Source organism: Meleagris gallopavo, chromosome 22, assembly GCF_905368555.1.
Source record: "Meleagris gallopavo chromosome 22, MGAL_WU_HG_1.1, whole genome shotgun sequence".
Taxonomy (NCBI): Eukaryota; Metazoa; Chordata; class Aves; order Galliformes; family Phasianidae; genus Meleagris; species Meleagris gallopavo.
The window spans coordinates 2,715,208-2,742,298 of NC_139425.1; the positions used below are offsets into that span (position 1 = coordinate 2,715,208).

At 51.9% G+C, this 27,091-nt stretch overlaps 1 protein-coding gene across 3 annotated transcripts; it reads right to left on the bottom strand.

Annotated features, from left to right (window-relative positions):
- Window positions 1-135: 135 nt before the first annotated feature.
- Window positions 136-26,492, bottom strand: MYH7B (myosin heavy chain 7B). 3 transcript variants are annotated; one of them, XM_010722274.3, is made up of 43 exons: window positions 26,355-26,492; window positions 25,461-25,616; window positions 24,496-24,599; window positions 22,941-23,084; window positions 22,680-22,836; window positions 22,551-22,578; window positions 21,494-21,590; window positions 20,610-20,633; window positions 19,163-19,255; window positions 18,354-18,417; window positions 18,136-18,234; window positions 17,043-17,146; window positions 16,654-16,792; window positions 15,946-16,064; window positions 15,012-15,161; window positions 14,509-14,679; window positions 13,628-13,807; window positions 13,412-13,544; window positions 12,833-12,909; window positions 11,189-11,276; window positions 10,636-10,753; window positions 9,920-10,043; window positions 9,341-9,477; window positions 8,308-8,563; window positions 7,526-7,768; window positions 6,966-7,142; window positions 6,490-6,635; window positions 5,827-5,917; window positions 5,287-5,676; window positions 4,750-4,876; window positions 4,183-4,301; window positions 3,752-3,948; window positions 3,236-3,585; window positions 2,720-2,844; window positions 2,408-2,523; window positions 2,077-2,269; window positions 1,773-1,976; window positions 1,546-1,671; window positions 1,236-1,406; window positions 915-1,019; window positions 545-640; window positions 326-463; window positions 136-247 (listed from the first exon to the last, which is right to left on the bottom strand). In XM_010722274.3, exons 2-43 carry the CDS (start codon window positions 25,555-25,557, stop codon window positions 239-241), a joined length of 5,826 nt encoding a protein of 1,941 aa, XP_010720576.2. In that variant the 5' UTR covers window positions 25,558-25,616; window positions 26,355-26,492; the 3' UTR covers window positions 136-238. The 3 variants fall into 3 exon arrangements, with proteins under 3 accessions (XP_010720576.2, XP_010720577.3, XP_085097334.1); XM_085241208.1 differs by lacking the exons at window positions 136-247; window positions 326-463; window positions 545-640; window positions 26,355-26,492 and adding an exon at window positions 649-798; XM_010722275.3 differs by lacking the exons at window positions 20,610-20,633; window positions 21,494-21,590; window positions 24,496-24,599; window positions 25,461-25,616; window positions 26,355-26,492 and having other exon boundaries at window positions 22,941-23,081.
- Between the last annotated feature and the right edge of the window lie 599 nt (window positions 26,493-27,091).

Genomic DNA, 27,091 nt, shown 5'->3' on the forward strand with positions numbered 1-27,091 from the left:
TTCCCCCCTGGAGCAAACAGGTGCAGGGTGAGGAAAGGCCTGTGCCTCTTGCTGCTGCCTGGCTGTGAAAGATGCTCCCAGAGATCCCAGCTCACCCTGCACCTCGCAGCTGCAGCACAGACACAAAGGAGCCGGTTCTGGCACAGCTACATTTATTAACTCGGTGCAAAGCTGGCAGTGACTGTTGCAGCCATTTGCCTTCAAGGTACAGCAGGTGGCAGGGCGGACAGCCAGGCTCCTACTCGTGCTGATGAAAGAGAAGGGTGTTGGTGCTGTGCAGCTGCTCCTCTGGCTGCAGAGGGTGGGCAGCAGGGCTGGGCCTTACCTTGAAGGTGATGACCTCCTTGGTGCGGGCCCGCAGCTTGTTGACCTGCGTCTCGGCGATGTCAGCTCGCTCCTCAGCATCATCCAGCTCGTGCTGCACCTTGCGGTACTTCACCAGGTTGGAGTTGGCCTGCTGCTCCTGGGGGGAGAGGCAGGGACAGGTGTGAGAGACTGACCTGAGTACCCCCGGAGAAGAGCAGCAGAGCAGACATGCACTTACCGCCTCCTCAAACTGGCGCTTGTAGCTCTTGACCTTGCTTTGCAGCTTGTCAATCAGATCTTGCATCCGAGTCAGGTTCTTCCGGTCTTCCTCTGTCTGCAAGTGCCCCCCACCCCAGTCAGCAGGGCCCCGCTGCTGGGCAAGACCTCTCAGCCCTGCTGCACCAGTCCAAGGCAGCTCCGTGCTCTCAGGGGCCCTTTGCATCCACCAACTCCATGCCACGTGGGCTGGCCCTGTTTGGTCCCAGCCCTCAGCTGAGGCCATGCCACCAACACAGAGCAGGAGGACAGATGTTGGGGATGTTGAGTAACATGAGGGTCAGAGAATGGGGAGAAGTGTGGGGCTGGAGCTGTGCCCGGTGCTGCCATACCTGGTAGCTCAGCTCCTTTATCCGCCGCTCGTACTTGCGAATGCCTTTCTGGGCTTCTGCCATCTTCTTCTGCTCCATATCCAGCTCTCCCTCCAGCTCACGCACCTGCAGCCAGGAGAGGTCACCTCAGCCATGGGAGCCCAGGCAGGGACAGCCAGCCCCAGCCACTTCCCCAGCTCAGAGCAGCTGCAGCTAAGGCTGAGCTACTCCAGGCAAAGGCTGGGAGATAGTTCCAGGCCTACAAGTCCTTAGGGCCTGCCCTGTGTAGTTCCAGTGCCCTGCAAAGCCCATACTACCAGGGTTCTGCCCCTGTTCCCTCACCCTGGCCTCCAGCTTCTGGATCTGCTTCTTGCCCCCCTTGAGAGCAATCTGCTCAGCTTCATCCAGGCGCATTTGCAGGTCCTTGATGGTCTGCTCCATGTTCTTCTTCATCCTTTCCAGGTGCGCGCTCGTGTCCTGCTCCTTCTTCAACTCCTCTGCCATCATGGCAGCCTGCAAGGCCAAGTGCACAGAAACATCACTGGGCAGCCCTGCCTGGAAGAGCTCTGAGACCTTCTCCTCTCACCCACCCATCCAGCAGAGCTGCATGCCCTTGCCAAGCCACTCAGCACCATGCCCAGCCCCCTCTTACATCCGTGATGGCCTTCTTGGCCTTCTCCTCAGCATTGCGGCACTCCTGCACAGCATCCTCCACCTCACTGCTCAGCTGGGAGATATCGGTCTCCAGCTTCTTCTTTTGGTTGATCAGGCCGGTGTTCTGCAGGCAGAGAGGCAGTGCCACAAGGACTGGCCATGCCCGACAGGCTCGTGGCTCACCAGTCCCAGCAGTGCCCCAGGTGCCAGTTTGCAGCCCCTCACCTGTGAGTGGAGCAGGTTGACCCTTTCGGTGGCCTCCAGCAGCTCCTGCTCTGCCAGCTTCCTGCTCCTCTCAGCCTGCTCCAGGGCAGCCCGCAGCTCCTCCACCTCTGCCAGCAGGAGGTTGTTGCGGCGTTCCAGGGCAGCCGCCTGTTCCTTCAGATCATCGTTCTGGCGCTGGGTGTCATCCAGCTCGATTTGCAGGTCCTGCCGGGCAGCATGGGGTCAGTTGTGTCAGGAAGGAGGAGGAGAGAGATAGGAGAAGCCAGGGGTGGCACAGGGGTGGCAGCCAGCCCATCCCCCCTACCTTGATCTGGGCCTGCAGCTGGCGACCCAGTTTCTGGAACTCGGCAGCCTGGCGGTTGGCATGGCTCAGCTGGATCTCCATCTCGTTCAGGTCTCCCTCCATCTTCTTCCTCAGCCGGACAGCTTCATTCTTGGCCCGAGCCTCAGCATCCAGCGTGGCCTGCATGGAGTCCATGGCACGCTGGTGGTTGCGCCTGCGGGAGGGATGATGTGTCAGCCCCACTCCCGGGGACATCTGTCCGGATCAGCCTCAGCCAGACACGCTTGTCTCGTGGCCATGATGCTGCCTCAGCCCACAGTAACAGCCCAGTCTGTCTCCTCGCCGCACGCACCTCAAGTTCTCGAATTCCTCATCCTTCTCTGCCAGCTTCCTGTCCACATCAGCCTTGATCTGGTTCAGCTCCAGTTGGATGCGCAGAGTCTTGCTCTCCTCATGCTCCAGGGCTCCCTACAGACAGCAGCAGCTCTGGGAAAAGTCCCCCAGGGAAGTCTCCCGAGCCACCCCAGCCTGGCCTCAGCTCCCACAAGCAGGACCCAGAAGTGCATCCAGTTGCCCCAGCACCACCTCCCCAGAGCTGTAGGGAGTCCAGAGGCTCTCAGGTGCAGCAGACATCTGTGAGCTTCAGTGAGAAACACAGGCTCACCTCAGCCTCCTCCAGCGCTGCCTGGATATCGCTCTTCTCATTCTCCAGGGCTTTCTTCAGCTTTTCCAATTCATGAATGGTTTTGCCGCTCATGCTTATCTGGTCGGTCAGATCAGCAATTTCCTCTGGCAGGAGCAGAAGGTGTTTGGTCAGGAGCAGGTCTGCAGTACCAGCCTCTTGCAGGACATACTCATCACCCCACCCGAGCTGAGCCCACGTTCCCCCAGTCCCTGGGTGCTGAGGCTGTGCCTGGGGAATGGGCACCAGCCCCCTTTGCTGGGCCCTGCTGTGTTCCCCTGTGGCCAGTGCAAAGGAAAGGAGGGAGAGGGCACAGGAGGGATGTGAGGAACCACAAAGACCCTCTTGTCAAAGGATCACAGTGCTCCCTGCCTAGATGGATGTCCATCCTGCCACACAGCTGCCTCAGGGCTGAGGACACGGGAGCTATGGGCTGTCCATGACAGCAGGGCCCAAGGCTGCCAACAGTCTGAGGGGAAGGCCTGATCCCAGTCCTACCCTGCAGGTTCTTGTTCTCCCTCTTGAGGGTCTCCAAGTTGTCCAGAGACTCCTCATAGGCGTTCTTGAGCTTGAAGAGCTCCGTGCTCAGGCTGCGTGACTCTTTCTGTGATGCCTCCAGCTCTGCCTGAGTCTCCTCATACTTCTGCTTCCATTCAGCCAGGATCCTGTCAAAGTTGCGCTGCTTCTTGTCTAGGGCAGCACATGCAGAGTTGGCTCGCTCCAGGTCCACTGAGAGGTCCTCAATCTCCGTCTGCAGCCGGTGCTTGGTCTTCTCCAGGGAGGAGCACTTGGCATGGGCAGCCTCCACAGCCTCCTCTGCTTCCTGCAGCCGAATGGCCAGCTTCTTCCTGCAGACGGCATCAAGGAGTAAGCGCTTCCAGCCCAAATGCCAGCCCACCTGCAGCTCTGCAGGGAAGGCCTTGGCCTGCCCAAAACGCCTCGGATTTGGGAGGGCCACATCCTTAAATAGAAACCTGCCACCCACAAGTAAGCTAATTCTGGCACGAGACTCACTTGGCTTCCTCCAGCTCCTCTGTTCTCTGGATAGCATCTGTTTCGTATTTGGTTCTCCACTGGGCCACCTCAGCATTGGCCTTGGACAAGTTCCTCTGGAGCTCGCTCTTGGCCTCCACCTCCTCCTCGTACTGCTCCCGCAGCAGGTCGCAGTCATGGCGGGAAGCTTGCAGGGCATGTGCCAGGGCATTCTTGCTCTGAGGAAGGAACAGCTCATGAGATAAGCAGTTGGCACCAGACCCCTGGATGCCTGCTGGGATGCTGGCAGCGAAGCAATTCTGTTTTTCAGTGGCTAAAAGCTGCCTTGGTGCATCTGTATGCAGGTCTCATATGCATACTGAGGAGGTCTGTATGCACCTCCTCAGTACTACACTGGCCCACATCTGCCACTCCGAGCCCCCCAGAGACCAGCCATGTCCCAGCAGTCTCACCTTGGTCTCCTCTTCTAGTTGCCTCTTGAGTTCCTCAATGGTCTGCGTGAACGAGGTCTTGCCACGGCTCAGCTGGTTGATGAATGACTCCTTCTCCTCCAGCAGCCGGCTCAGCTCCCCTGGTTTCAAACAGAGCCAAACAGCTGTTGGGGCTGCGCACCCATGCATGAGCCCACACCCGCTCACATCTTGTGGCCTTCAATTATATGGAGACTTCAGAAGCCAACTGTACCCCCAGTCAGGCAAGCTGTGGCCCATGAGCAGAGGTGTCCCCAAGAAGCTAATGGCTAAGTGTGACAGCTGAGAACCCTCTCCTGATGCCTGAGATCATCATACACCCCCCCAGCACCTGTAAAAAACAGCTGTGCTACAGAGGTCCCCTCCCTTGCCACACCATACGACAGTACTGCAAGGTCTGAGCAGATGCACACCATGGACATCCGTTCGCCTTTACTCCAGATGGAGATTCCACTGATATCTGCCCCGGGGAGGAGCTGGACAGCCTACACAACTGAACCACAGCTCCCACATGCCCCAGTGCAGGAACAGCCACACATCCCCACCTACCATTCTCAGTCTGCAGCCTGCCCCGCTGCGTGCTCACATCAGTCAGCTGCCGTTGCAGCTCATCCACCTTGGACTTGGCTTCACTCAGTTGGTCCTCATAGGTGCGGCACAGCTTTTCGGCATTGGCCTGCATACAACAAGTAAAGCCTACGTGAGACAAGGCTCTGCCCGAAGAGAACCCTCCCAGGAGGGACTCAGTGACTGCACGGCCCTGGGACCTTACAGCCCTGCTCAGCAAATCCCTGATGCACACAGTGCAGGTAGGAGGAGCCTGGCAGAGCTCTCACATCCCTGTTAAGCTAACTGTAGCATTCTGAAGTCACTCGCACAAGTACTGTCTTCCCAGATCCTCCAGATTTGACTAGGACAAGCAAAGCATCCTGCAGGTGCTGCCACAGTGACACAGGACAGACTACACAGCGAGTAAGTGTGCACAGACAGGGCTGTGCAGAATGCAGTGCAGTGAGCTGCACTGATGACAGAGTCACAGCTGCCTATTCACAAAGGAGATGAAGATGCCCAGTGCAGAGCACCCACCTTGTTCTTGGTGAGGTATTCGATGTTGGATGACAGGTCATCCACCTCCATCTTCATCTCGCTCTTCTCCTTCTCCAGCTTCTGCTTGACACGCTGCAGGTTGTCGATCTGCTCGCTCAGCTCAGCCACGCTGTCTGCATGTTTCTTCCGCAGAGCAGCCGCCGTGGACTCGTGCTGCAGCGTGGCCTCCTCAAGGTCCCTCCTCAGCTTCAGGAATTCCACCTCCCGCTTTTTGTTCATCTCCAGCTGTGCAGACGTTGCTCCTCCAGCCTCCTCCAGCCGCTCACTCAGCTCCTCCAGCTCCCGGGACACTTCTGCCCGCTGCTTCTCCACCTTGGCTCGAGCGGCACGTTCAGCCTCCAGCTCCTCCTCCAGCTCCTCAATACGGGCCTAGAAGGGACAGGATGGGGCAGATGCTCCAAGCACTGTCTGAAGTTCCAGCATCTTTGCTCCCCACAACCCACGCAGATGCCCCCAGCACGTTACATCTGATGGGAATTTGGGACCACTGGGCTATGAGGACAAGACTTCCAACAGTACCTGGAGCTCCTTGATCTTCTTCTGCAGCTGGGCCTCAGTCACTTGCTGATCCTCAATTCTTGAGTTCAGCTGACTCATTTCAAAGTCCTTCCTGTAAAAGAAGAAGGCAGAGCTGAGCTCTGCTCAGACAAACGCTATCCTGCCCTTCACATCCTGAAGCCGGAGGAAAAGTATTCCCTGCACTGTATTATCCAGGCCCAGAAGAAAAATAAACTAACCCTCATAGGAAAGTGCCCAATAGGGCGAAGAGCAGCAGATGGGATGCTCTGAGAGAGGTGGCAGATGGCCCGGCTCTTAGATTTTACCTGCAAGTTCCCTGCTCTCCAGTTCCCCAACTAGAGCTGAGGATGGAAGTGACAAGGTGATGAAGTTTGTACTTATAGCTGAGGTCTCAGCTCCACATTAGAATCCTGCCAAACAAGTACGTATGAAGGAAGTCCTACAGCTCCCTGATCTGTCAGTCTGTGCAGCTGAGAAACTCCTCAGGAGAGCAGCCCCTGCAGCACCTCTGCACAGTGCCCATTAAAACTAAGGCCTCCGTTTGCTTGGACTGATCACACCAGCAGTGCTCAGAGCCACATCCCAACAGGTCCCACATGTGTCTACCTGGTTTAGAAGCAGGCACTGATAAAGTACACAGCCCAGCATACGTCACACACTCACTTTTTGAGTTTCTCCTCCAGTTGCTGTTTGTCATTCTCCAGATCCATTACAGACTCCTGTGTCAGCTTCAGGTCTCCTTCAAGCTTCCTCTTGGCTCTTTCCAGGTCCATGCGGATTTTCTTTTCTTGTTCAAGAGAGCTTTCCAGCTGGAGAACAAAGGGCAACAGGCTAGGGAGGGAAAGAAGCCCTTGTAGTGCCTGACCTCCCCCATGCCCATTGCTTGGGAACTTCACTCAGCCCTGAGAGCCATAGCTGTTTCCCAATTGGCCTCCTGTTCCTTTCCCTCAGCCCAGGGCTGCTCCCCATGGGGGTACTCTGGTTCAGGGGCAGTTTGTCAATGAGGTTGCTCACCAGCTGGCCTTATTGCATGGGAATCAACAATCACCATGCTTTCCAGACCCCACTCAGTGGCAGCTTTCTCCCAAAGGTGTGTGACTCAAACCACTCTCACTTCACTGTCACCGGCCATGACTCACATCATCCACTTGCTGTTCCAATTTGACCTTTGCTTTGGTCAGCGTGTTGACCTTATCCTCCTCAGCCTGCAAGTCATCCAAGGCTTGCTGATGGGCCTCCTGTAGTGCTTTCTTCTCTTTCGTCAGCTTGGCAATAATCTCATCCAGAGCAGCCATCTCCTCAATCAGGTTTTTAACCTAGATCAGTTAGGTAAAAAAATTAAGTGCATCTTCTTAGAGACAGGTGATGCAAAGCTAACACAGCAGGTTGGCCTATGAAAGGCAGGAATCCATGTTCGACAGCAGCTCAGTACCACAGCAGCAGCCAGCTCCTTCCTCCCTTGGCTGGCTTTGGTCAAAACCCCAGAATAGTTGCTATTGCACAGGATCATTTGCCCATGCCAATCCCATGCAGTAAGGCAGGACACTGTGGGGTTTTGCTCTCTGCCACACCTTTTTGCACTCTGCTCAGCCTCAGCTCCCACACATTAGCAATTGTCCCCAACAATTCCCTTACATGCCCCTACAACGGCTGACATATCTTGGCAATTAGGCTGTTCCCTGCAGGAAGGGTCAGTCACCTTGTTCTCCGTGGCATGCTTCTCCTTTTCCACCTTGGCCAGTGTGATCTCTAGATCATCGATGTCTTTCTTCAGCTCTGCACACTCATCCTCCAGCTTGCGTTTCTTGGCAGTGAGGTCTGCGTTCATCTCTTCCTCATCCTCCACACGCTCTGTCAGCTCCTTCACCTTGGCCTCCAGCTGGATCTTGGACTTGATCAGCAGGTCACAGCGTTCCTCTGCATCTGCCAGGTTGTCTTGCTCCTAAGAAAGATTCAGGAAAGCTGGTGCTCATCCACTGCCCCAAAAGTATACAGCAGTCACACTGTCCTTGCAAAAGTCAAGGAGTGGAAGACAGAGCAAACCCAAAGTGATCAGGTGTAATGAAAGGAGATCCATGCAGGGCCAAGGGACAACATCTAGCATTGACCAGAGCCAAAGAGCTAACTGCAACCAACTCTCCAGAGGCAAGAAACACTGAACTGACGCTTTTTGGCACAGAATTGCCACACATCAGCCACAGCTTGGACAGCAAACATTCCCATCACTTCCACCTCCATGTGAGATCACCCTTTTCAGAGCCAGGGAATCATGAATTCCCACGGCAGCCTTGAGACAACAAGACTGTAATGCAGCTTCAGGTTTTCACTGAGTCCATCGTTGTATCTCAAATGGATTGTGGCAATGAGTGGGTCTCAGAACTTCAAGAGTCTGGAGAAGGGATCTAGCACTCTCTGCTCCTTCCTCTACCCCATGGGCCCTGCACTATGTTTATGCTGCCAGGGAGAGGGTGAGGTACTCACTGCCTGCAGCTGGAGAGCCAGGTCATTCTTCTCCTGGATCATGGAGACCTGCTTCTCTTCCAGTTCCTTCCTCTTAGCCTCTGACTTCTCCAGAGCCTCCTTCAGCTTCTGGAACTCCTCCTTCAAGGTGGACATTTCTTTCTCAGTCTGAGCAGACTTCAGCAAAGGCTTGATCTTGAAGAACAGCTTCATCCAGGACCAGTTCTTGACAGCATTGAAGGCTCGGATGTTCCACTGGATGGTATAGAGGGCTTCCCTGAAGGAATACAAGCACAAGGATCATCATGGATGTAGATGCCCCACCTCCAACTCTCAACTGCAGCAGAGACCTGACTCCATTCTTCACCAGCAGGACAAATAGCAGTATCATAGAATCATAGAATGGCCTGGGTTGAAGAGGACCTCAAAAATCATCTAGTTTCAACTCCCCTGCTATGTGCAGGTTGCCAACCACTAGACCAAGATGCCCAGAGCCACATCCAGCTTGGCCTTGAATGCCTCCAGGGATGGGGCATCCACAACCTCCTTGGGCAACCTGTTTGTTGTATGAATGATCACACTGCAGTGGCGCTGGTGGGATGGGTGGTGTGGCTCTCAGATCTCCTCCTTCTACACCCACTGAATCCTTCCAATGGAAACCAAACACTTTCCCAGCCCAGATGCACTGACTTTTCCTGTCAAGTCTATGCCAGGCCCTGTAGGTTTGCCTCCACCCCTTCCATGCTGTTGTGGTTTAACCTGGCAGGTAGCTGAGCACCATACAGTCATTCACCCTCTCTCCCTTGGCTCTGTACAGCACTGCTCAGCAACAACTAATACATCAGTGTGTTATCAACATTATTTTTTTTTCCTAAAGAGAAAACACAATATCATAACAGACACAACGAAGGAAATATCAACTCTGTACCAGCTGAAACCAGGACACATACTAATCCTCTGCCAGCCACAGACAAACCCTACAAACCAAACCCACTGAAATGCACAGAGGAAAAAAGAAGCACTCACAAAACTCTTTCTCCCCCCACAACTCTACCTCCTGCTGATGATCTTCTGATACTCAATGCGCATCAGGTGCCCACGGATCCTGGCCTGCAGCATGGTCAGGATCTTGGCCAGACGCTCATCTCGCATCTCTTCCAGCAAGCCCAGCAAACCAGCCTTGAAAAACACCTATAGGCAAAGGTGTGAGAACAGAGTCAAACGTGACAGAGAGCCCATGGGTGACATGACGTGTCAGACAGGTCTGAGCTCTGTGTGCAACCCAAAGTGGGGATATTCAGAGCAACAAGGCATGAACCCAGGCTCTACGGAGAGGGGAACAGCTGGACACCAGCTCTCCTTGCCCTGCATCCATCCCCACATATTCCCAGTAGGACCAGTTGCTGCACTGGGTGGTATGAGCTCAGGCAGCAGCACCCAGACCTGCTTCCTCCTAGCCTTCTTTTCGCTTCCCTCAGTCTCATGAAAGCCACGTTCAGCCTGCAGAGCACAGGGCTTCAGCAGAGCTGCAGTAAGACAGAGGGCAGGCTGGGCAGTGCCAGCTAGCTGGGGTTGCAGAGAGATGGGAAGCATGAGATCACCCCCCCAAGGACCAGCAGTTGCCTGGTCTCACCTTGGTATGACCAAATTTGTACTGGGAGTGATCCAGATCCAGAGAGCTCAGCAGCTTCTCTGTGGCCTTTCTGCTGTCCATAAACTTGTCATCTGGAATGGCTGCAGGGTTCAGGATACGGTAGCTGCAAGCACAAAGCAGAGGGAGGGCATTCAAGAAAACCTCAGCACAGAGTTGGTGGCTCCATCATTGTCCCTGTATCCAAGTCGTGCCAGTCCCCTGGCAGCGCATCACTACAGCACATGCTAAAGCCACGAATGGACCAGGAGCTCCAGGCTTCAGTTTGGGATCTGCTGCAGAGCAGATCCCAGGAAACCTTGCCATATCTTAGTCCCTGTACGTGAGGAGGACTGTGCAGGAGGAGGCCACTGGCCTCACCTTGCCTGGCTCAGGCCTAGGCTGAGCAGGATGGATGGAGTCAACTTGGGGAATGGTAAGGATTCCCAAAGCAGAAGCATATCAGAACCAGGACCAAAGGTCCCGTGCCTTACCATCAATCACTGCATCAATCCTGCATTCAGCACCTTAAATATCAGTACCCCTGCTGTCTCATTGTGCCTGGCACAAAACTATCATTTGGCACCACAGAGACAACTGAACAGCTATCCTGACCTGTGCACACGCTGCACATAATGTGGGCTTCAGAGCAGCCCTGCACAAGCTGGGAGTTTAGCTTCCCCAGAACACATGCTGGGGAGGGGAGAAGAGGGAGTTACCGCTGTTTGAAGTCTGCGTAGAGGATCCTGTTGGGAAATCCCTTACGGCAGATGCGGATACCTTCAAGGACACCGTTACACCGCAGCTGGTGCAGCACCAGGAAAGCATCCATGGCTCCTAGGGTGAGAGTAGGGACAGAGGAAACACTCAGCCCACGAGGATGGGGGAAGCATGACCTCAACTCTGCAAACAGCCTATGGGGGTTGTTCTGGGAACACAGGTGTTAAGCTGTTTTGTAAGCCTATACTGAGCACCAGTGCTGCAGCCCAGGCCCAAGAGGATAGAAGTCAGTCTGAAAAATTCATCTATGCCTGATGTCAAACAAGTGCAAGGCAGCCCAGCAGCCAGCACACAGCCCAGCTGGGAGCCTGGCAAAACTTCTTCATTCGTAGAGGAGACTGACAAGGGTCTCAGTGGTTTCCACAGAAATGGAGCCAGGTCTCAGCAGCAGCAGAACCGCTGTGAGAAAAGGACTGGGTAGCACGTGGGTACAGGAGCAGGGCAGGAGTCTCTGCCAGAAGGAGTCAGGGTGCTGTCTCAGTCCATGCATACCTGGGGTCTTTGTCTCATTGGGAATGATGCAGCGGACAAAGTGGGGCTGAGTGGAGCGCAGGTTGGTCATCAGCTTGTTAAGATTCTCCTGTAGGGCAGACATGGGGGACGAGGCATGAGGTGATGTCCCTGCTCCCACAGTGCTTCTCTCCAGCTCCTTCCTCTCACAGGCAGGGAGAGAGCAGACACTGCCCATGGCCAAGGTGGGTGCAACAGCAGAGAAACCACGGTGGGCAGACATGCCAACCAGAACATGCTGGTTTTGCTGCGCCAGACAGGAATCAGGTGCCTCACAAGTGTTTGTAAGTGAAGTTCTGCTACAGGGAAGAGCCAGAAACACAAGACTGAGCACATTTCTGGCATACAGCTCCGCTGGTGTCCATCAGCCCTGCCCTCAGCACTCTACAAATCCAATGCTGGCATCCATACCAACTGCAGCCCTCATCTCAATAGGGGTTTACCCTGTACCCCAGAGTGCTGCCCATGCCCTCTGGCTGTAACAGAGGGCCCTGCCAGGCCAGTCTGAGCCTTCTCCATTCTTCCAGCAGCTTTGTGTTGGGTCTGGCTCATGAGGGATGCTCTGTGAATATCTGCTTGGAGACCAGCATGCCCTGGCAGGACAGTGGAGGTGAGCTCCTGGGATTAAGGCCCTACAGTAGAGCATTGTCAGAGGCCCCGAATCCTGGGATGACTCACAGTCTTGCCTTTTCTTGTGGGAAAAGCATTTGCATCCTTGTTTTTTTTTTTCCCAGGCTGCCTTCCCTTCCTCAGAGGCTCAGCCAGTCCAAGACCAGCTCTGGCAAGCCCTACCATGGGGCAACTTCTCACCACAGACACTTCCCAGGGACTGTGAATTATGCAGAAGAAAGAGCACCACATGCTTCCCTGAATGAGGTTTGCTCAGGAGCCTTGTCCCGAGGAACCTCTCCTTGGCTACTAGAGCTCTGGGTGGATCTGACAGTAAGACTCTTTGAACACCCTGCCACCATAAGGCTGTCACAGCAGACCACAGCTTTGGGATTACAGACACCTCTCTGTGCTGTTTTTAAGTTGATTGAACTCTGGGATGGACAAATAAATGCCATGGTGAGCATAGGATCAGGGGCACGAGTTATCCTGAGCTGTCACGTAGCTCTCCATGGACAGGAGAGCAGAGAGCTGCATGCTCAGAGACCCATTACAGCCTCCTCCATCTTCTTCTGCCCAAAGGCTGTCCTTCCCGCCGACAAGAATGAGGAGAGAAGTAGCACAGACTTAAAGTGATGTTCATGTAATACATTATCTAAACATCACTACAAGTCTTAACTGCCGCTCCCTCAAGGGTGAAGGAGCTGCACAAGCATCACGTGGGCAGAAGCAGCACAAGCCCCAGCTCAAAGGGAGCCATGGCTCTCCCAGCCTGGAGCCTCACATCCTTCCCTAGCAGCACGGGGACAGGGCTGGGACTCTGCCAGGCACAGGGCCAAGTAGAAGATGCCAGGAGCTTTTGCCTAGCCAGGACAACTCTCTGGAACCCTTGTGGTCCTTCATGACCAAGGAGCTCATGTGTAAGATAGCCTGGAGTTCTGGAAGGGGAGTGGAACTTAAGGGATTTATGTACAGAGCATCCCAGCACATGGCCACACATGAAGGGTTGGCTCTTACCTTGTGTAGCTGGGACACTGTTTGGAAGGAAGCTGCCTTCTTACGTTTCTCCTTGGACCCTGGTTTGTGAGGTTCCTCTGTCGGGTTAAAATATGGATTAAGTACATCAGCAAAGTGTCAGCTTGCTTTGAAGGACTCCATAGAATCTCCAAGCACCTCTGCACTGAAAGTGTCAGTGATATGCCCACAGCCCCTGCTCTCTGTAAAGCAGAGATAGTAACACCCAGCTGCAGACTTAGCCTGACAAAAACTCCTCCCACAGCATCCAGCTCTGTGTGTTGTCCCCCATCTCTTCGCAACAGGTCAGTCCTTCACACATCCTACGTCATTTCTTGCAGGTCTACCAGGACAGCAGTACATAGTCCCCCGCATAGGCTCAGCCTGCTTCTGCATAGCCACCTAAAGCCCCTAGGCTAGTGCTGCACATCCAGAGTACCCACCCAGGTGAGAGGTTTTAAGAGCTGGTGTGGGTCCTCCCTTTGCCCAGGCTGCTCCATCTACAGCTGCATGTGTGTATGATGAGGCTTTGCAGTTAAGGGATCAAAGTACAGCTTGAAGAAGGATGAGATTGTTCCTCACCTGAGCTGGAGCCCACATAGTTCTCATAGAGAGAGGCCAGGAGCTTGTTCTGGGATTTTTGAAAGACGGCCACCACTGTCTCATTCAGGGGGTCCTTGTTTTTGTCCAGCCACCCAATGATGTTGTACGGCACCTGTGGGCAAAGGAGAAAGGCAAAGGTAAGCTCAGCCCTGCAAGAGGAGTGCGAGTGCTGCAGAAGAGCAGGCAGAGACATACCACACCAGCATAGTGCACCAGCTCAAAGTGGGCCTCGTATTTCCGCTTCTTATCCGGCCGGGGTTTCTGGAAGTTGGGTGACTTCCCAATGTGGTTGTCGTAGAGCTTAGCTTTAAATGACATGTCGGAGGCTTTTGGGAACATGCACTCCTCTTCGAGGATGGACAGGATTCCCAGTGGCTGCAGAGAAAAGGTGGCATGAGGAAGCCTGATTTAATTCTTGCCAGCTGCCATCCCAGAATGGAGGACTCTCTGTGCTGCTGGGCAAGGTGAGGCAAGGCCTGACCTGGGAGGTCATGTCCTCACTCAGGCAAATAGTGCAAGACATCTACCATGGGGCAAACTCTCCTTGCTCCCCTTGCACCAGGCTGCTTCTTCCACCCAGTGAGAGTGGGACTGGCCAGGCCTACAAGACATTGGTCTTGCCCAGATGTGGTCTACTGTCAGGAGAGGGGAAATCCTCTCCAGTACCCTGTTCATTTAGAAGGAAAAAAAAAAAAAAAAAGTGGGTTTCCTCCATGAAATTGTGGAAATCTTTTATAAGAGGTGCTCAGAATCAATGAGATCACCATTCTCAAGAGGAAAAATTCTCTGTTCCCTACATTTTACTCTCTCCCCCCCATCTCCAGGTTCTGTTGCTCACTGGTAAGTAAGAACAGAATTCCCCACAAAGACAAAATTTGTGTCAAAAAAAAAAAAGGTCCAAAGAATGAGCTGAAGGTTCTGAGCTACAAATGTAGGGAAAATGAAGTTGTCCAGTTGCCACTGATTGGGAAGAGACTAATTCTGTTTCTGGTAGCAGAGCACTTCTCACTGTTCCTGTCTTTACAAACAAGCTGTCCAGCAGAAGTACCAATTCTGTGTCCTGGTTCATGCTTTACCTTCTCAATCAGGTCAATGCAAGCCTGTAGGTCCAGGCCAAAGTCAATGAAGACCCATTCAATGCCTTCCTTCTTGTATTCTTCTTGCTCCAGGACAAACATGTGGTGGTTGAAGAACTGCTGCAACTTCTCGTTGGTAAAGTTGATGCACAGTTGTTCAAAGCTGTTGAACTGCAAGAACAAAACCAACCTGCTTCAGCAAGTAAAGCTCCAGAGATGAAGAGAGTCACTGCTTTGTCTGGATGTGAAGAACAACCCCTGCTGGTCTCAAACATGTAGCTACCAAAACAGATAGCCAGGAGCTCACCAGGGGCTCCACAGCAGTGTTAGAGCAGCAGCTGTGGAGCTGCCCGTTTATTTCAGACAAATAAATACAGACAAGAGCTCCTTCTATCAAGACCAACAGTTTCTTGGGAGAGATAGAGCTGTTAAGACAGTAGTGGACCTAGCTGTCTTCTTACAACGTTCCCTTGAGCCCATTGCAGGGGAACTACAAAACTCACCTCAAAGATCTCGAAGCCTGCAATGTCCAGTACTCCGATGAAGAACTGCCTGGCCAGCTTGGTGTCCAGGGTCTTGTTGATCCGAGTCACCAGCCACTTGAACATACGATCATAAGTGGCTTTAGCCAGGGCTCCCACAGCATAGACAACCTGCCAAAGGAAACCAGAGAGCAGGTTGTGAGCACCATGCATCATACTGCTTTTGCAGGGATTAGGCTGCAGAAGGGCACTCCTCTTAGTGCACAACGGAGAGACTGACAGATCCAGGGAGTTCAGGGTTGCAGCATTCTCTCTGATAAGCTTTCACAAGCTCACAAGCATGTTCCTGCACCTCTGGTCCAATGAGCACCAAGACAGCCTCCAACGTCTTAGGATATATGCTCAAGTCCAAAGTGATATTTTCAGATGTGCATGGCAGGAGCCTACACCTCACTGCCTCTGGGTAGGACTCCAGTCAATATCTGAGGTCCTCTTAAATTTTACTTAAGAATTGGCTGAGACCATCCAGGCCAGGTTTGGTTACTCAATCATGACGTGGCTGAGCAGATACATTTTTGCTGCATTACAGTCTTCCACAAGATCACTTATTTAGATGATATTTCTATTGTCCAGAACTGAACCTTTCATGGGACTGTGATTGTCTGAAGCAGACCCATACAAACCAAACCTTTTCTGGCTATGATCCAACTCACATTTCAAAGATACTGGTAACCAAAACCTTGGTTACCATCCAAAACTATCTGCCAACCCTGAAACCAATTGTCCCAACTACCGGGAACCATTAAGTGTGGATACATCCTATCATGGTGCTCTAGAGTCTCCTCCCTAACTGAAGCACCAGGCATCCTGAGCAAGTAACACTGCACAAAGGGCCTGACTGCAGAGGAGTCGCATACCAGCATGAGTATAGAAGCCTGCGTCCTGAAACACCCACCTGCTCTACATTCTGACCTTTGGTCACGTACTCATTGCCCACTTTCACACGAGGATGGAGCAACCCCTTGATGAGGTCAGCTGAGCTGATCCCCATGAGGTAAGCAGCTTTGTCAGCACCTGTAAAACCACAACAAGACATTAGGAAACAAGAAAGTAAGCCATGGAAAAGAAAAAAAATCACCAGCTATTTTGCTGATCAATGCTAACTAGACTGCTTCAGAGTCTGCTCCAATGGCTGAATTGCAATTTCCAATTGTGGATATTTCATGCTGTTCTTATAGGCTGGACCTCCTGCCTCAGAAGTCACAGTTTAGAAGTGCTGGGATCTTAGATTCTCATGCTGTAAATCTGGACTGATGAGGTAATTTTTGTCTCTTTACAGTAGATTGTAGCAAGGAAATCACCTCTGTAAGAAATCATTTCTACTAGATCACAGTCTTTTTTAATTACCATGTAGCAGCTGAAGCCTGTATTGACATTCCTCATGAAGACAAACTCTTCCACCACGAGTGTTACCACAACAAGGCCTGCCTCCAGGTGAACATTCCTCTGTGTACCCAGAGCAGGTCCTAACACTGCAGCTGCTCGGGATCACAACCTTTGACGTTCACAAACCAGGCCAGGGCTGCTTTCGCAGCCTGCCCTCAGAGGAGTTTGGGTGCCAAGCTCAGGTTGGGTGAATCTGGCAGCACAGATTAAAACTCACTTTCAGTGCCATCAGCCTCTGCCTGCTCTTCCCGCTGCTTCTGCTTGAACTTCATGTTGCCAAAGTGCATGATAGCGCCCACTATTTTATAGGAGCCGTATTTCTCATCATTGCTGAAGCCCAAGATGTCCATGGCATGCTGAGGGGACACAAAGTAGCATAGGCAGAACAAAATCAGCACCCTGAGGTGAGGGTGGGTGCTCCCATTGTCTCCCAGCGTGTTTTTCCTATTCTGGGGCTGAGTGGGACAGGGTGTTCTAGTTTGTGAACATCCGGCTGAGGAATCCCGCTCCATGAAAATCTGACTGTGAGTCCAGCTCTCCCAACATGCCCATACCCTCCCCCAAACCCCCACTTCTGGCTCTGTGGCATGAAGGAAGTGCACATACATCTGTTGCCATGAGCTCCTCGCCGTCATCCAAGTTGTCCACAGTTGTTACACCCTGAGAGCAGAAGTGGTAATCGTAGGGGTTGAGGGAGAGCAGCAGCATATCTGTTGTGAGAAGACACATATGCAGTGAGGCCAGAGTGACAAAGTTGGTGCCAAAGGGCCAACGCTGGACACAGATGAAGAGGTAAAGCCATACTGGCCTCAACTAGGTGGCACCAATCAGCAGGACAATCTCTGCAAGCCTAGGCAGGCCTTCCCATGGGTCCACCTCTCCTGCTTGCTATCTTGGGAGATGGCTTTGTTGCAGACTGATTTAGAAGTGGCCATCCATGTCCTTGTGACCACCAGATAAGATTACTGCACAGTGCAGCAATCCAGACCTGCCTAATAAGGTATTGTTCTGGAGCCAACAGAGGGCTCAAGAGCCTGCAGCCAAGTGGCTGACCTCCCCAGGGCATTGTGCCACCCATCTTTCTGCAGCATGGAAAGGTTTCCTGAGCACTCTGTACAACCTGGCATCTAGAAGGCAGGACTGCCCAGCACACAAGAGTGGCTCCAGGGCAAATTCGGGGTCAGCTGGTACTGTATTGGGGAACACATTTAGGATACATCTATGCCTGAGTTGCTGCAGCAAGAGAACTGTGCAGCAAATTCACCTGAAAGAAAATCATCCGTCTAGGGTGGCAGGAGGAGCTCAGAATGGACTGCAAAACACTTTCCCCTACCCCAAAATGAGTATACATCCTACCTGCATGTGCTGAAGTCAGTGCAGAATCACTCAACAAGGAGTTTCTGTGCAAGGCACCTTAGCAAGGTGCACTCCCACCCTGCAGACATACTCAGGGACCACTATCCCACTCCCAGACAGCTCAGAAAGGCCTTTAGTTTTCAGACCAAAGTGACTGGTTTCTCCACCCTGAATTATCTGATGATCCTACAATCCTGCACAGTCACCAAAGCATTTGAGGGCCAGATCTGAATGGTGAGCTGGGTTTGCTCAGCCCTTGTGGACAGCAGGACTCTGATACTCAAAACAGAGCTCCTTCTGGCTATTTTCAAGCCGTCACACTGTAAAGGCTATGCTGCCTTACCTTGCAGCTCTGGTTTCTTCCCAGAGAGGATTTGGTAGTAGATGTGGTAGCTTCGCTCTTTGGGTTGCTGGAAAATCACTCTTGATTTTTCCAGGAGATCTAGAAGCAAACAAGGCAGAGAGATTACAAGAGAGCTTGCTTTTCTCTGGAGCTGACCCACCATCAGCAGAAACAGTGAGAAAGAAATCCACCCCCTGCAGCTGGCACGTGTTACTCACAGATGTCGATGTCTGCAGAGGCCAGCTTCCCTGAGGGGCCAAAATGGATGCGGATGAACTTGCCCTGAAAGCATTTACAGGGAGGTAAACACCGAGCTTGTCTACACAGGCACAAATCTAGGCAGCTCCTAGTAAACTCATACAGCTAAAGCATCACTGGCAATTTCCCACTCCTTAGGTTTCTGCTGATGTTAGGCAAGATTCTGTGCTCTGTGAGAGAGAAGTGGGTGAAGTTCTCTGGTAGAAGGTAGGTGGTATCACCTGGGGCTTTAAACACTGGTATGCAGAAACGCTGCTCACAGCAAATAAATCCCTGTCCTCAGGCCTGCTCTGAAAGCTAAGCACTCCTGTAGAGCACTATGACACTGAGTCTGCCCACAGCCCCCTGGCTATGTTGTGCTGAGCAGTCTCAGCCCCACAACCTCCCCATCCCCCACAAGGCACAAGAACAGACAGCAAAGCCACCTGTGGTCAATCAGCTCCTAGCAGAACCAGGCTGGGCTTATAAAAGGGATGCAGCTGCCTCAAAGACACATGTTTATCAAGCACTCTGAGCTTTGATTGCTGGCCCTTTAGTGCTGGTCCTGGAAAAGACCTTTTCAGCTCCAGGCTGTCATTACAGGGACAATTCATTCTGACCAACATGCTATCCACTGCACCAGTTTAGCCAGTTTGGCCCTGGCAGTCCAGCCCTGCTAGGAAGAAGAGCTACTTCTGTGCCTACACCATACAAAAGCAATTATGCTATAGATGATGCGTTTAGCTTACGTATATCCTGCACATCAGCAGTGTCTTTATAAGACACTTACAAAACGTGAGGAGTTGTCATTTCTTATGGTTTTGGCATTGCCAAAAGCTTCCATAGCTGGGTTAGCCTCAATGATTTGATCTTCGAGGGTGCCCTGGAAAACAAAACCAAAGAATGCATCAGCTCCCACTCAGCCAAAGGGGATCTGTCATCAGTGTCACAGGGAAATGAAGCATGATGCTCCGTGCCCATCTGCCTGCTGCACTCGTTAGATGTCTTTAGAGCCTGCTGTTCCTGAAGTCTCATGTTGTCTCACGAGGGGATGCAGCTGGGTTTGGGGTCAGAAGAGTTGGATTTTGCAGCAATGCTCCCTCTGGGATTCCCCTTGCCTAAACTGCACCCAGAAGTCCTTCGCTCCTCTCCTAGGCTGCTACAACATGCAAACCAAGAGCAAGCACACTTGTCACAACAGTCCAAACATTTTAGGTTCTGCCAGACATTTCCCCTTCCACCAAACCAGGGTTTTGGACAGTTCAAGTGTCAGCGCACTGTGAATGAAGAGATGCAGAAAAGAGGCTTAGCTCCCTGCACCAACCAAATGCGTGGCAGGGCCACGGTGTGACAGGGACACATCATGGCTCCCAGCTGGCATGATCTGCTGGCCTCTCTGCATCTCTCTGGAGCAAACCTCAAGATTAACAGCTCCATAACCATGCTTCATACACGTAGTTCATAGTATGTTTCATACATGTAGTTCAAAGAGACAGAGACAGGCACCACCTAACACAGGCAAAGCAGGACAAGAATTAGAAGAGAGATGCAAGAGACTTGTGCCAAGCCACACGAAGGACAGTGGGGTCTGACAACAGTGGCACTTTCCATGAGAGAGCCTTTCAGTGCCTACACCCTGACACCATGACATCTCCCACTGCTCTGCTGCTGGATGCCAACCACCACATCTGGGGCATGACTGCACCCTGCCTCTGCAGCTCCAGGCATGTAAAGGGCAAAAGAGATAGGGAGCAGCTGTGAATCATGGTTTTTAGTGGCAAGCTGCATTTTTCCTTTGATATCCTTTGATCTGTTATTCTTAAGTTTAGCCCAATCTAAAATTGCCCTGCCTGCCCATGGGCCACACCAAGATTCACACATGCAGCCCTCCAATCTAAAATTGCCCTGCCTGCCCATGGGCCACACCAAGATTCACACATGCAGCCCTCCAACTGTTTTGCTCTTAGTCATAGCTTTCCTGAATGGGCTGAGCTTCATATTTTAATGAGTATTTCCCACCCAAAATGGCAGGAATGCAGTTGGCCATGTGTATAAGTTAAATGCAGCCCCTTGGTGCTCCAAAAGAGGAGCTGGGAGTTAAGGGCATACGTGTGAGCTGCTCCAATGGCTGAGCCATAACTGTTGGCACTGGCATTTCCTATCACCCTATCACCCATAGCTCCATTGCAGCAGAACCCTGTCCTCAGCATTAAAAATTAAGAGTCTGTAACACTTACCCCAGTTTTAGTGGCGACAGATGCCTAAAGAAAGGAAAGAAAATTGTCTTTAGAAATCCAGAAAAGCCAGGCAAGAACCACAAGAAGCATGATCAGAAAAGCAGGACATGGCCATTTAGTGCCAAAAACGGCCCAAGAAAAAATGGGAGGATTAAACTTTTTAAGATATGCCAAAAAGTTGTTAAATAGATTAGCTCAAGAAAATGAAGAAATGCATAAAAAAGCAAGAACAGTTAAATCCAAACCAAGTAAGAGTAAAGAAAATATTGAAGTATTGTTTGTCTGATATCTAAAGCAGCCAGTTTGCTTCTATAAGGGGAAAGCAGGCTGGAGCCTCAATGTATCAAGAAGAAAGAAGCAATTGCAAGAGCAGCTCAAAAATAACCAGCACCAAAGAATCAAAACAAGAGCAAGAAAAGCACAAGGTAGAGAAGGGTCAAAATGAACAAAAGAAAAAAAAAAAAGAGGAGAAAAGGACGAAAAGCAAGGCTTAAAAGAGCCAAGGTGGGAAATTGCAGTTTTACTCCATTTCTTTTGAGCTCCTTAAGAAGATCTGTGGGGTGTTGAAGAAGGAAGAGAAGATAAAGAGGGCATCTGAACTGCCTGTTCCAGACTGCTCAGACTGAGCAGATGCTTAAAAAAATCCATTCCCCCCTGAGCAAGATAGTTTCAAGCCTTGCTTGTTCAAAAGTCAGGGAAAAGCCAAGCCCTGGGCGGGTCAGACCAAAACACGTTTCCAAATGCAAAAAGTTGAGAGAAGAATTTAAAAAAAAAAAAAAAAGTAAAAAGAAGAAAGGGGGAAGGGAGAAAGGGGGGGGGAAGAAAAAAAAAAAGAAGAAGAAAGGAAGAAAACAGCAAGAATTTCTTTCAAAAGAAGGTCTTACTAATTTCTTGCCCGGTGTGTCGCCCAAGGCTGCGACAATGGCAAAGTACTGAATGACCCGCTTGGTGTTTACAGTCTTACCAGCACCAGATTCTCCGCTTAGGGTAACAGAAATACACAGATCAAGAATATGAGGCAAAGAACAGGCAAAACTTCAAACAGAGACTCTGCAAACCTGCCGGCATTGCCCAACCACCCCACTCATTGTGCCAGGTAGGGTAAGTGAAGCACGAGGGAAGGATGGGATGATCACCCTGCCATCCTAGGCAGCAGTTCTCAAAGGGAGGGCAAATGTGGTGTGGAAAGGAGCAAAACCTGCACTGCGTCCTTCAGAGCAAGCCTGCCATCATAGCCCCTCTGCTATAGGGCTGCACACAGCTGTCAGGAGGTGCCTGCAGACACTGAGGCGGTGCTGAGCTTTGTGCTGGTGGGCACACAGCCCTGCCGCAGGGCTTCAGCTGTCTGGGATTCAGTGCTGGCTGGTTTCAGAACAGCCCGCTTTGTTGGCTGCTTGGAGATGGCCAGGGCGGCACGGCATGGCTGATCCTGCCCAGGTTGTGCCCACACAGGGCCGGGTAAGCAAGGGGCTTGGGTGGCTCGCAGGCTGCGAAGGCCCCGGTGAGCTCATCCCTATAGATAGCTGCTCCCTATTGTAATCCCAGATGACAAAGAGCGGGGGGAGCCGGGGAGCACAGCACGCAGGACCAGAGCCAAGCATCTCTCCTCGGCCCCTGCATTACCTAATTAGGCTATGGCCGCTGCTAAAAATGTCCATGGCTCTTGGCAGAAGCCTGGGGTCCTTTCGAGTCCTTTATATAGCCCTTATCTATATGTCACTTGAAATCAACCTGGCCTACACCCTCCCACGTCGCCCACTGCCCCTCCGCCCACCACCGCCACCATTTTCCTCTGGCCACAGCCGCCATCTGTGGCAGAGGGACGGGCGCTGTGAGGGAGCCTGGCATTGGAGGACAGGCTGACAACCACTGGGCGGGATGAGGGCAGCAAGATGGCAGCAGGGGGCGAAACAAAGGCGGAAAGTGAGGGGAGAGACTTACGTGATGAGCATGGACTGGTTCTCGCGGTCTGCAAGGGAAGGAGGCAGTGGTCAGCGGGGATTGCCCCCCAACCCTCCAGCATTGCTGGCGGCAGTGCCCCCCCCGTGCCGCCATTGCCCCCGCCCGTACTGCGCAGCATGTCGTTGTAGGCGTTGTCGGCGATGGAGTAGATGTGCGGTGGAGCCTCGGAGCGCCGCTTCCCCTTGTAGGCCGCCACCACGGGCGCAGTGTAGACCGGCAGCCATTTGTAGGGGTTGATGGTGACGCAGAAGAGCCCCGAGTAGGTCTGTGGGTGGGAAGAGGGTGGCTGAGGTGACGGGGAGCCCCGGCAGCCCTCCTCCTCACAGTGGGGGGGGGGGAGGTGGGGACCCCCCAGCGGCAGTGGCTTACGTAGATCATCCAGTGGGAGTAGCGACGCTTGAGGTTGTAGAGCACGGAGGCCTCGTTGAGATGCGTCAGCATGGCCATGTCTTCGATCATGTCGAACTTGGGGGGGTTCATGGCCTGCAGCTCATCCTCCTTCACCACCCGCGTCTGCCAGAGCGACATGGCGGCACTGGGCTCAGACCCAGCACGGCCTCCAACCCTACATCATCTTAGCTCCACTATGGAGACATTTCCCTGCAGGTGCTACCTCTGCCCCGCGGGATCCTTCTGCCCTCCTGGAGGGGAGGACGGGGGAACAGGCACAGCCCCTGTATAGTGCTCAGCACCCCTTGTCCCATCAGAGAGGTCTGTGGTTATTTGGGCAGACAGCTGAAGTGCATACCCCACCACTTTGAGCTGGATCCATTTAATCCTGCAAATCCCAGCCTTGAGGAACTATCACCTTACATATCTGGATGCAAGGACCTGGATTTAGCAAATGGGCTTGTTAATGCATCTGAAACAAAATCTTTCTGAGATTATTATTTTTTTTAATAGGTGAGCATTAAGCACAGGGTGTTGAAAGGTGTTAGATGTTAAAAGAAGGGAAATAGATAGAAGGACAAGAGTGGGGTCTCTTGAAACTGTTTCTGTTGGAAGTGAGATCCAGAGGCAGCAGGTACAGCTTCAGGTTTTGCAAATCCATGACAAATTTTAACACAAACATTTTCAGAGATTTTGGAAACTGCTTTGTTTGCAGAATCTGAAGATCTTGAACCAAAGCATGTAAAAGGCAAAGTAAGATTTCAAATTGATGTTCCCCTCCACAGTAAGTTACCTTTCATAGGAGGAATTTTTTATTATTATTTTTTTTCTCCAATTTCAGACAAAAACCTTTTCAAAACCTTGGCACATTTCAAAGGCAATTAGGTGTAATTAAGTTAGGCAGGCACAAGCAGTTCTCGGTGCCACGAAATGTAGCTGAGAAACAAACACAACCACATCTACCGGTTACTGCCAGGTCAGCACCTGGTTCTTTTTCCCCATTTTATACCAGTGAGAGTCTCTCCATGGCAGCAGTGTTGCCATGCACTTCGCATAGCTGAGAAGGAGATATTAATTTGCAGCTATTTGTAATGGATGTTGTTCTTTGCCTGTTCTTTGTTCCCCAAACAGTGCCGCTTAATCTACTGCAAATCCAGGCTAAAACAAGCAAGATCTGTCTCCTTACCTCTGATTTTTACCTCCAAGATTAGCAAGGCAACAGTTCAGCATTGCAACGGGATGTGCTGGAGCTGACTGCTGTCCCCTTTTCCCTCCTGGCTCAGTACCCCGGGTTTGAAAGCAAACATTTGGTGGGGGATGCTGAGCGGCTGGCACGCACTGGAAGTCCTTGGCCTACAGTGTGCTGACACTGTGCAGTGACAAACCCATGGGCAGCCCTCGGGGGACAACTGAGTGCCGAGTGGGGATGGGTTCTCATGGACATCTTGGCTGGGCTCAGACGTGATCTTGTCACGCATATCCCCCCTCCACACATAGTTGCAAGCCCTTGGAAAAGGAAAGGTATTTTGCTTACTTGCTTATCTTTAGTTTCCACAGTGACTTTGCCACCGGTGCTTTCTTTGATTTCCACTTCAATGTAAGCTTCTTTCTCATCCGGGATCCAAGCACGCTTCTTCCCTGGGGAGGAGGCAGGGAAGGAAGAGAAAAGAAGGGAAAGGATAGAAGAAGGAAGAAGAAAAGAAGAGAAAAGGAAGGGAAAGGGCAGAGAGAGAAGGAAGGGAATAGCAGAGAGAAAAAGGGGAATGGAGGTAAAAGGAAGGGAGTGGAGGTAAAGGGAAGGGAAGGGAAGGGAAGGGAAGGGAAGGAAGGGAAGGGAAGGGAAGGGAAGGGAAGGGAAGGGAAGGGAAGGGAAGGGAAGGGAAGGGAAGGGAAGGGAAGGGAAGGGAAGGGAAGGGAAGGGAAGGGAAGGGAAAAGATATGTTGATGTGTAGAAAACTATTTTAAAGTGTCAACTGAATGCTGTGTGAATAATGTGGAAGAACAGTGATTATTTCTTCCTACACTCTTGGTGATAGGAGTGAGGATTTCTTTGCCTTTTCCATGTTTGGCAGCTGTTTATTTTGCCTGGGTCAAATGTATGAATGAAGTCTGCTGTTTCCCATGTGTTTGCAGGCAAACTGTAATAAAAAAGGAAGGTGAGAAGAAGTGAAACTCCCCTGGTTTGCTGTGTCAGAAGGCACAGGGCAGAGTGGGATGGCTTAGAGCAAGTTTCCAATAGAGGTGGAGGAGGTTTTGCCACCACCAGTCCTTCAGCCCATCTCCCTCAGTCTCCTACCCCTCACAGGGTCACAGGAGATGATGGGCCACCTCCTCCCACTGCTCAGCCAGCAAGGGGACACTCAGAAACCTTCTGAGATCCTTCTGTTCTCTGGGGTGCTGGGGGCAATTCTGCAGCACCTGCAACATCTCAGGGAGCAGACCCAGGGAAAGGATGGGAATATCTCCACTGAGAGCCACAACCAAGGGCTTGGTGCTTACCATCAAATGGGATTGTCTGGAGCTTCAGCTGTTCTGTGTAGCTTTTCCGGAGGTATTCAGCAGCCTCCCCAAACTCGCTCATGTCCAGCATAGACATCTTGTCTGGCTGGAGGAGGACTTGCCAACAGCAAAAGAAGAATGAAAGATACCTGAACGCTGAAAGGAGGGAAGGGGCAAGAAGTCAGTGCACAGAGAAGGCACCTACCGCTGGGCTGCTATCAGCGATGTGCAGTCACCAAACATGCTCTTGATGTTAGAGAGTGAGAGAAGACAGCGACAATACTAGCAAACAATAACCATAATAACAACACAATCACTGCATGCTTTCCCTTCTGCTGCTGTCAGCCCTGCTGTGCAAGCCTGTATCACATTGGTGTCAAAATCAACACTTGTGTTTAGGGCTTGGCGAGACGTTAGTGGCACCTATTTTCTTGACAAAGCCAGCTAAAAGCTACTCCAGCTCTACAGACCTGCTGGAGCCTTGGTGCTCTGCACAAGGCTCCTCTGTAAAGGAGCCATGTTCATGCTGCCGAGCAATCTTGCAGGATGATAAAAGCAAGAATGGAGGCATGATTCCCTTGGAGGACCTATTCTAGAGGACCGTGCTGACAGCTGCTTGGAAAGACACTTTTACAACATTGCTTTCTAACATCCATCTAATGCAACGTCCCGCAGCAGGACGCCGAAATGCCAGCACTGTCAGGAGCAAAACCAGTGCTGCTAGCAGGCATGTTGGCAAAGCACACAAATTATAGAAAAATGCTCTTGGTTCAGCGTCATCCCACCCTGTGCCCACAGTCAGTCCCCGTCCTGCAGAAACATCCACCCTGCGGAGGTGAGGAGGGTTAGTAGCGGAAGAGAAGCGCGCACACAGACATGCTCTTTATTACTAACCTTAGTGATAGGACTGAGTGGCTGTGTGCATGCCGCAAAGCCCCTTTTTATTGTGTCTGTCAAGGTCAGAGTGGGAAAAGATATGTCAGAAATTCCCATGTGTCATGTCCACACAGCTCCATTGGTGCTGCTGTCCCACTGCCCGGAGAGACACAAAAGGCAAACTTCGCTTTTATCTCCCTGCAAATGCAGCCTGGTTATTTTTACTCCTGTATTGTCAGGCGAACACAAAGGCAGAGAGAGGGACTGCAGTCCCTGCAGGCAGTGCAGCTCTGCAAACCAACAAGGAGTGCAGCACTGAGAGCTTTGCTTTCTGCCTCCCTGGGTCAGCACACCCGAACCTCTGGTTGAGCACTGGTCCAGTCGCTCCTCATCGAACAGCCCAGGAGTGGAGAACCAAGACAAGGGGCTCAGGGCTGGCCCCTATTGCTTACCCACTTGCCTTCTTCCCCAAGGGTTTGCCTGGTTCACCCAGCCACAACAGACCCTTCCCATTTAGCACCAAAAGTCACAATTTGCTTTACTGGTAAGTGAAATGTAATGGTTTTGCCAGGAACTGATTCTGAGAGGATTCTGTCCATCACTAAACACCCAAACCCTGCTCCCAAAGCATACACACCTCAGTGAGGGAGCTTGCTTCCTGTCTAGGAAGGATTAAAAATCCCTCTGTACAGAGGGGCTGCTGAGTTTCCCCCATATCATTTTACCCAGGCTGGCTCCAAAGACTCCACAGGCAA

What these genes read in the sequence shown, in the direction of transcription:
- MYH7B (XM_010722274.3), bottom strand. Translation starts at nt 25,557, where the DNA reads ATGTCTATGCTGGACATGAGCGAGTTTGGGGAGGCTGCTGAATACCTC. An exon ending in TGGAACAGCAAGTGGATGAT is followed by an intron (nt 6,636 to 6,965) that starts GTGAGTCATGGC and finishes TTTGTTCTCCAG; the next exon opens with CTGGAAAGCTCTCTTGAACA. An exon ending in CTGGAGGAGAAACTCAAAAA is followed by an intron (nt 5,918 to 6,489) that starts GTGAGTGTGTGA and finishes CTTCTTTTACAG; the next exon opens with GAAGGACTTTGAAATGAGTC.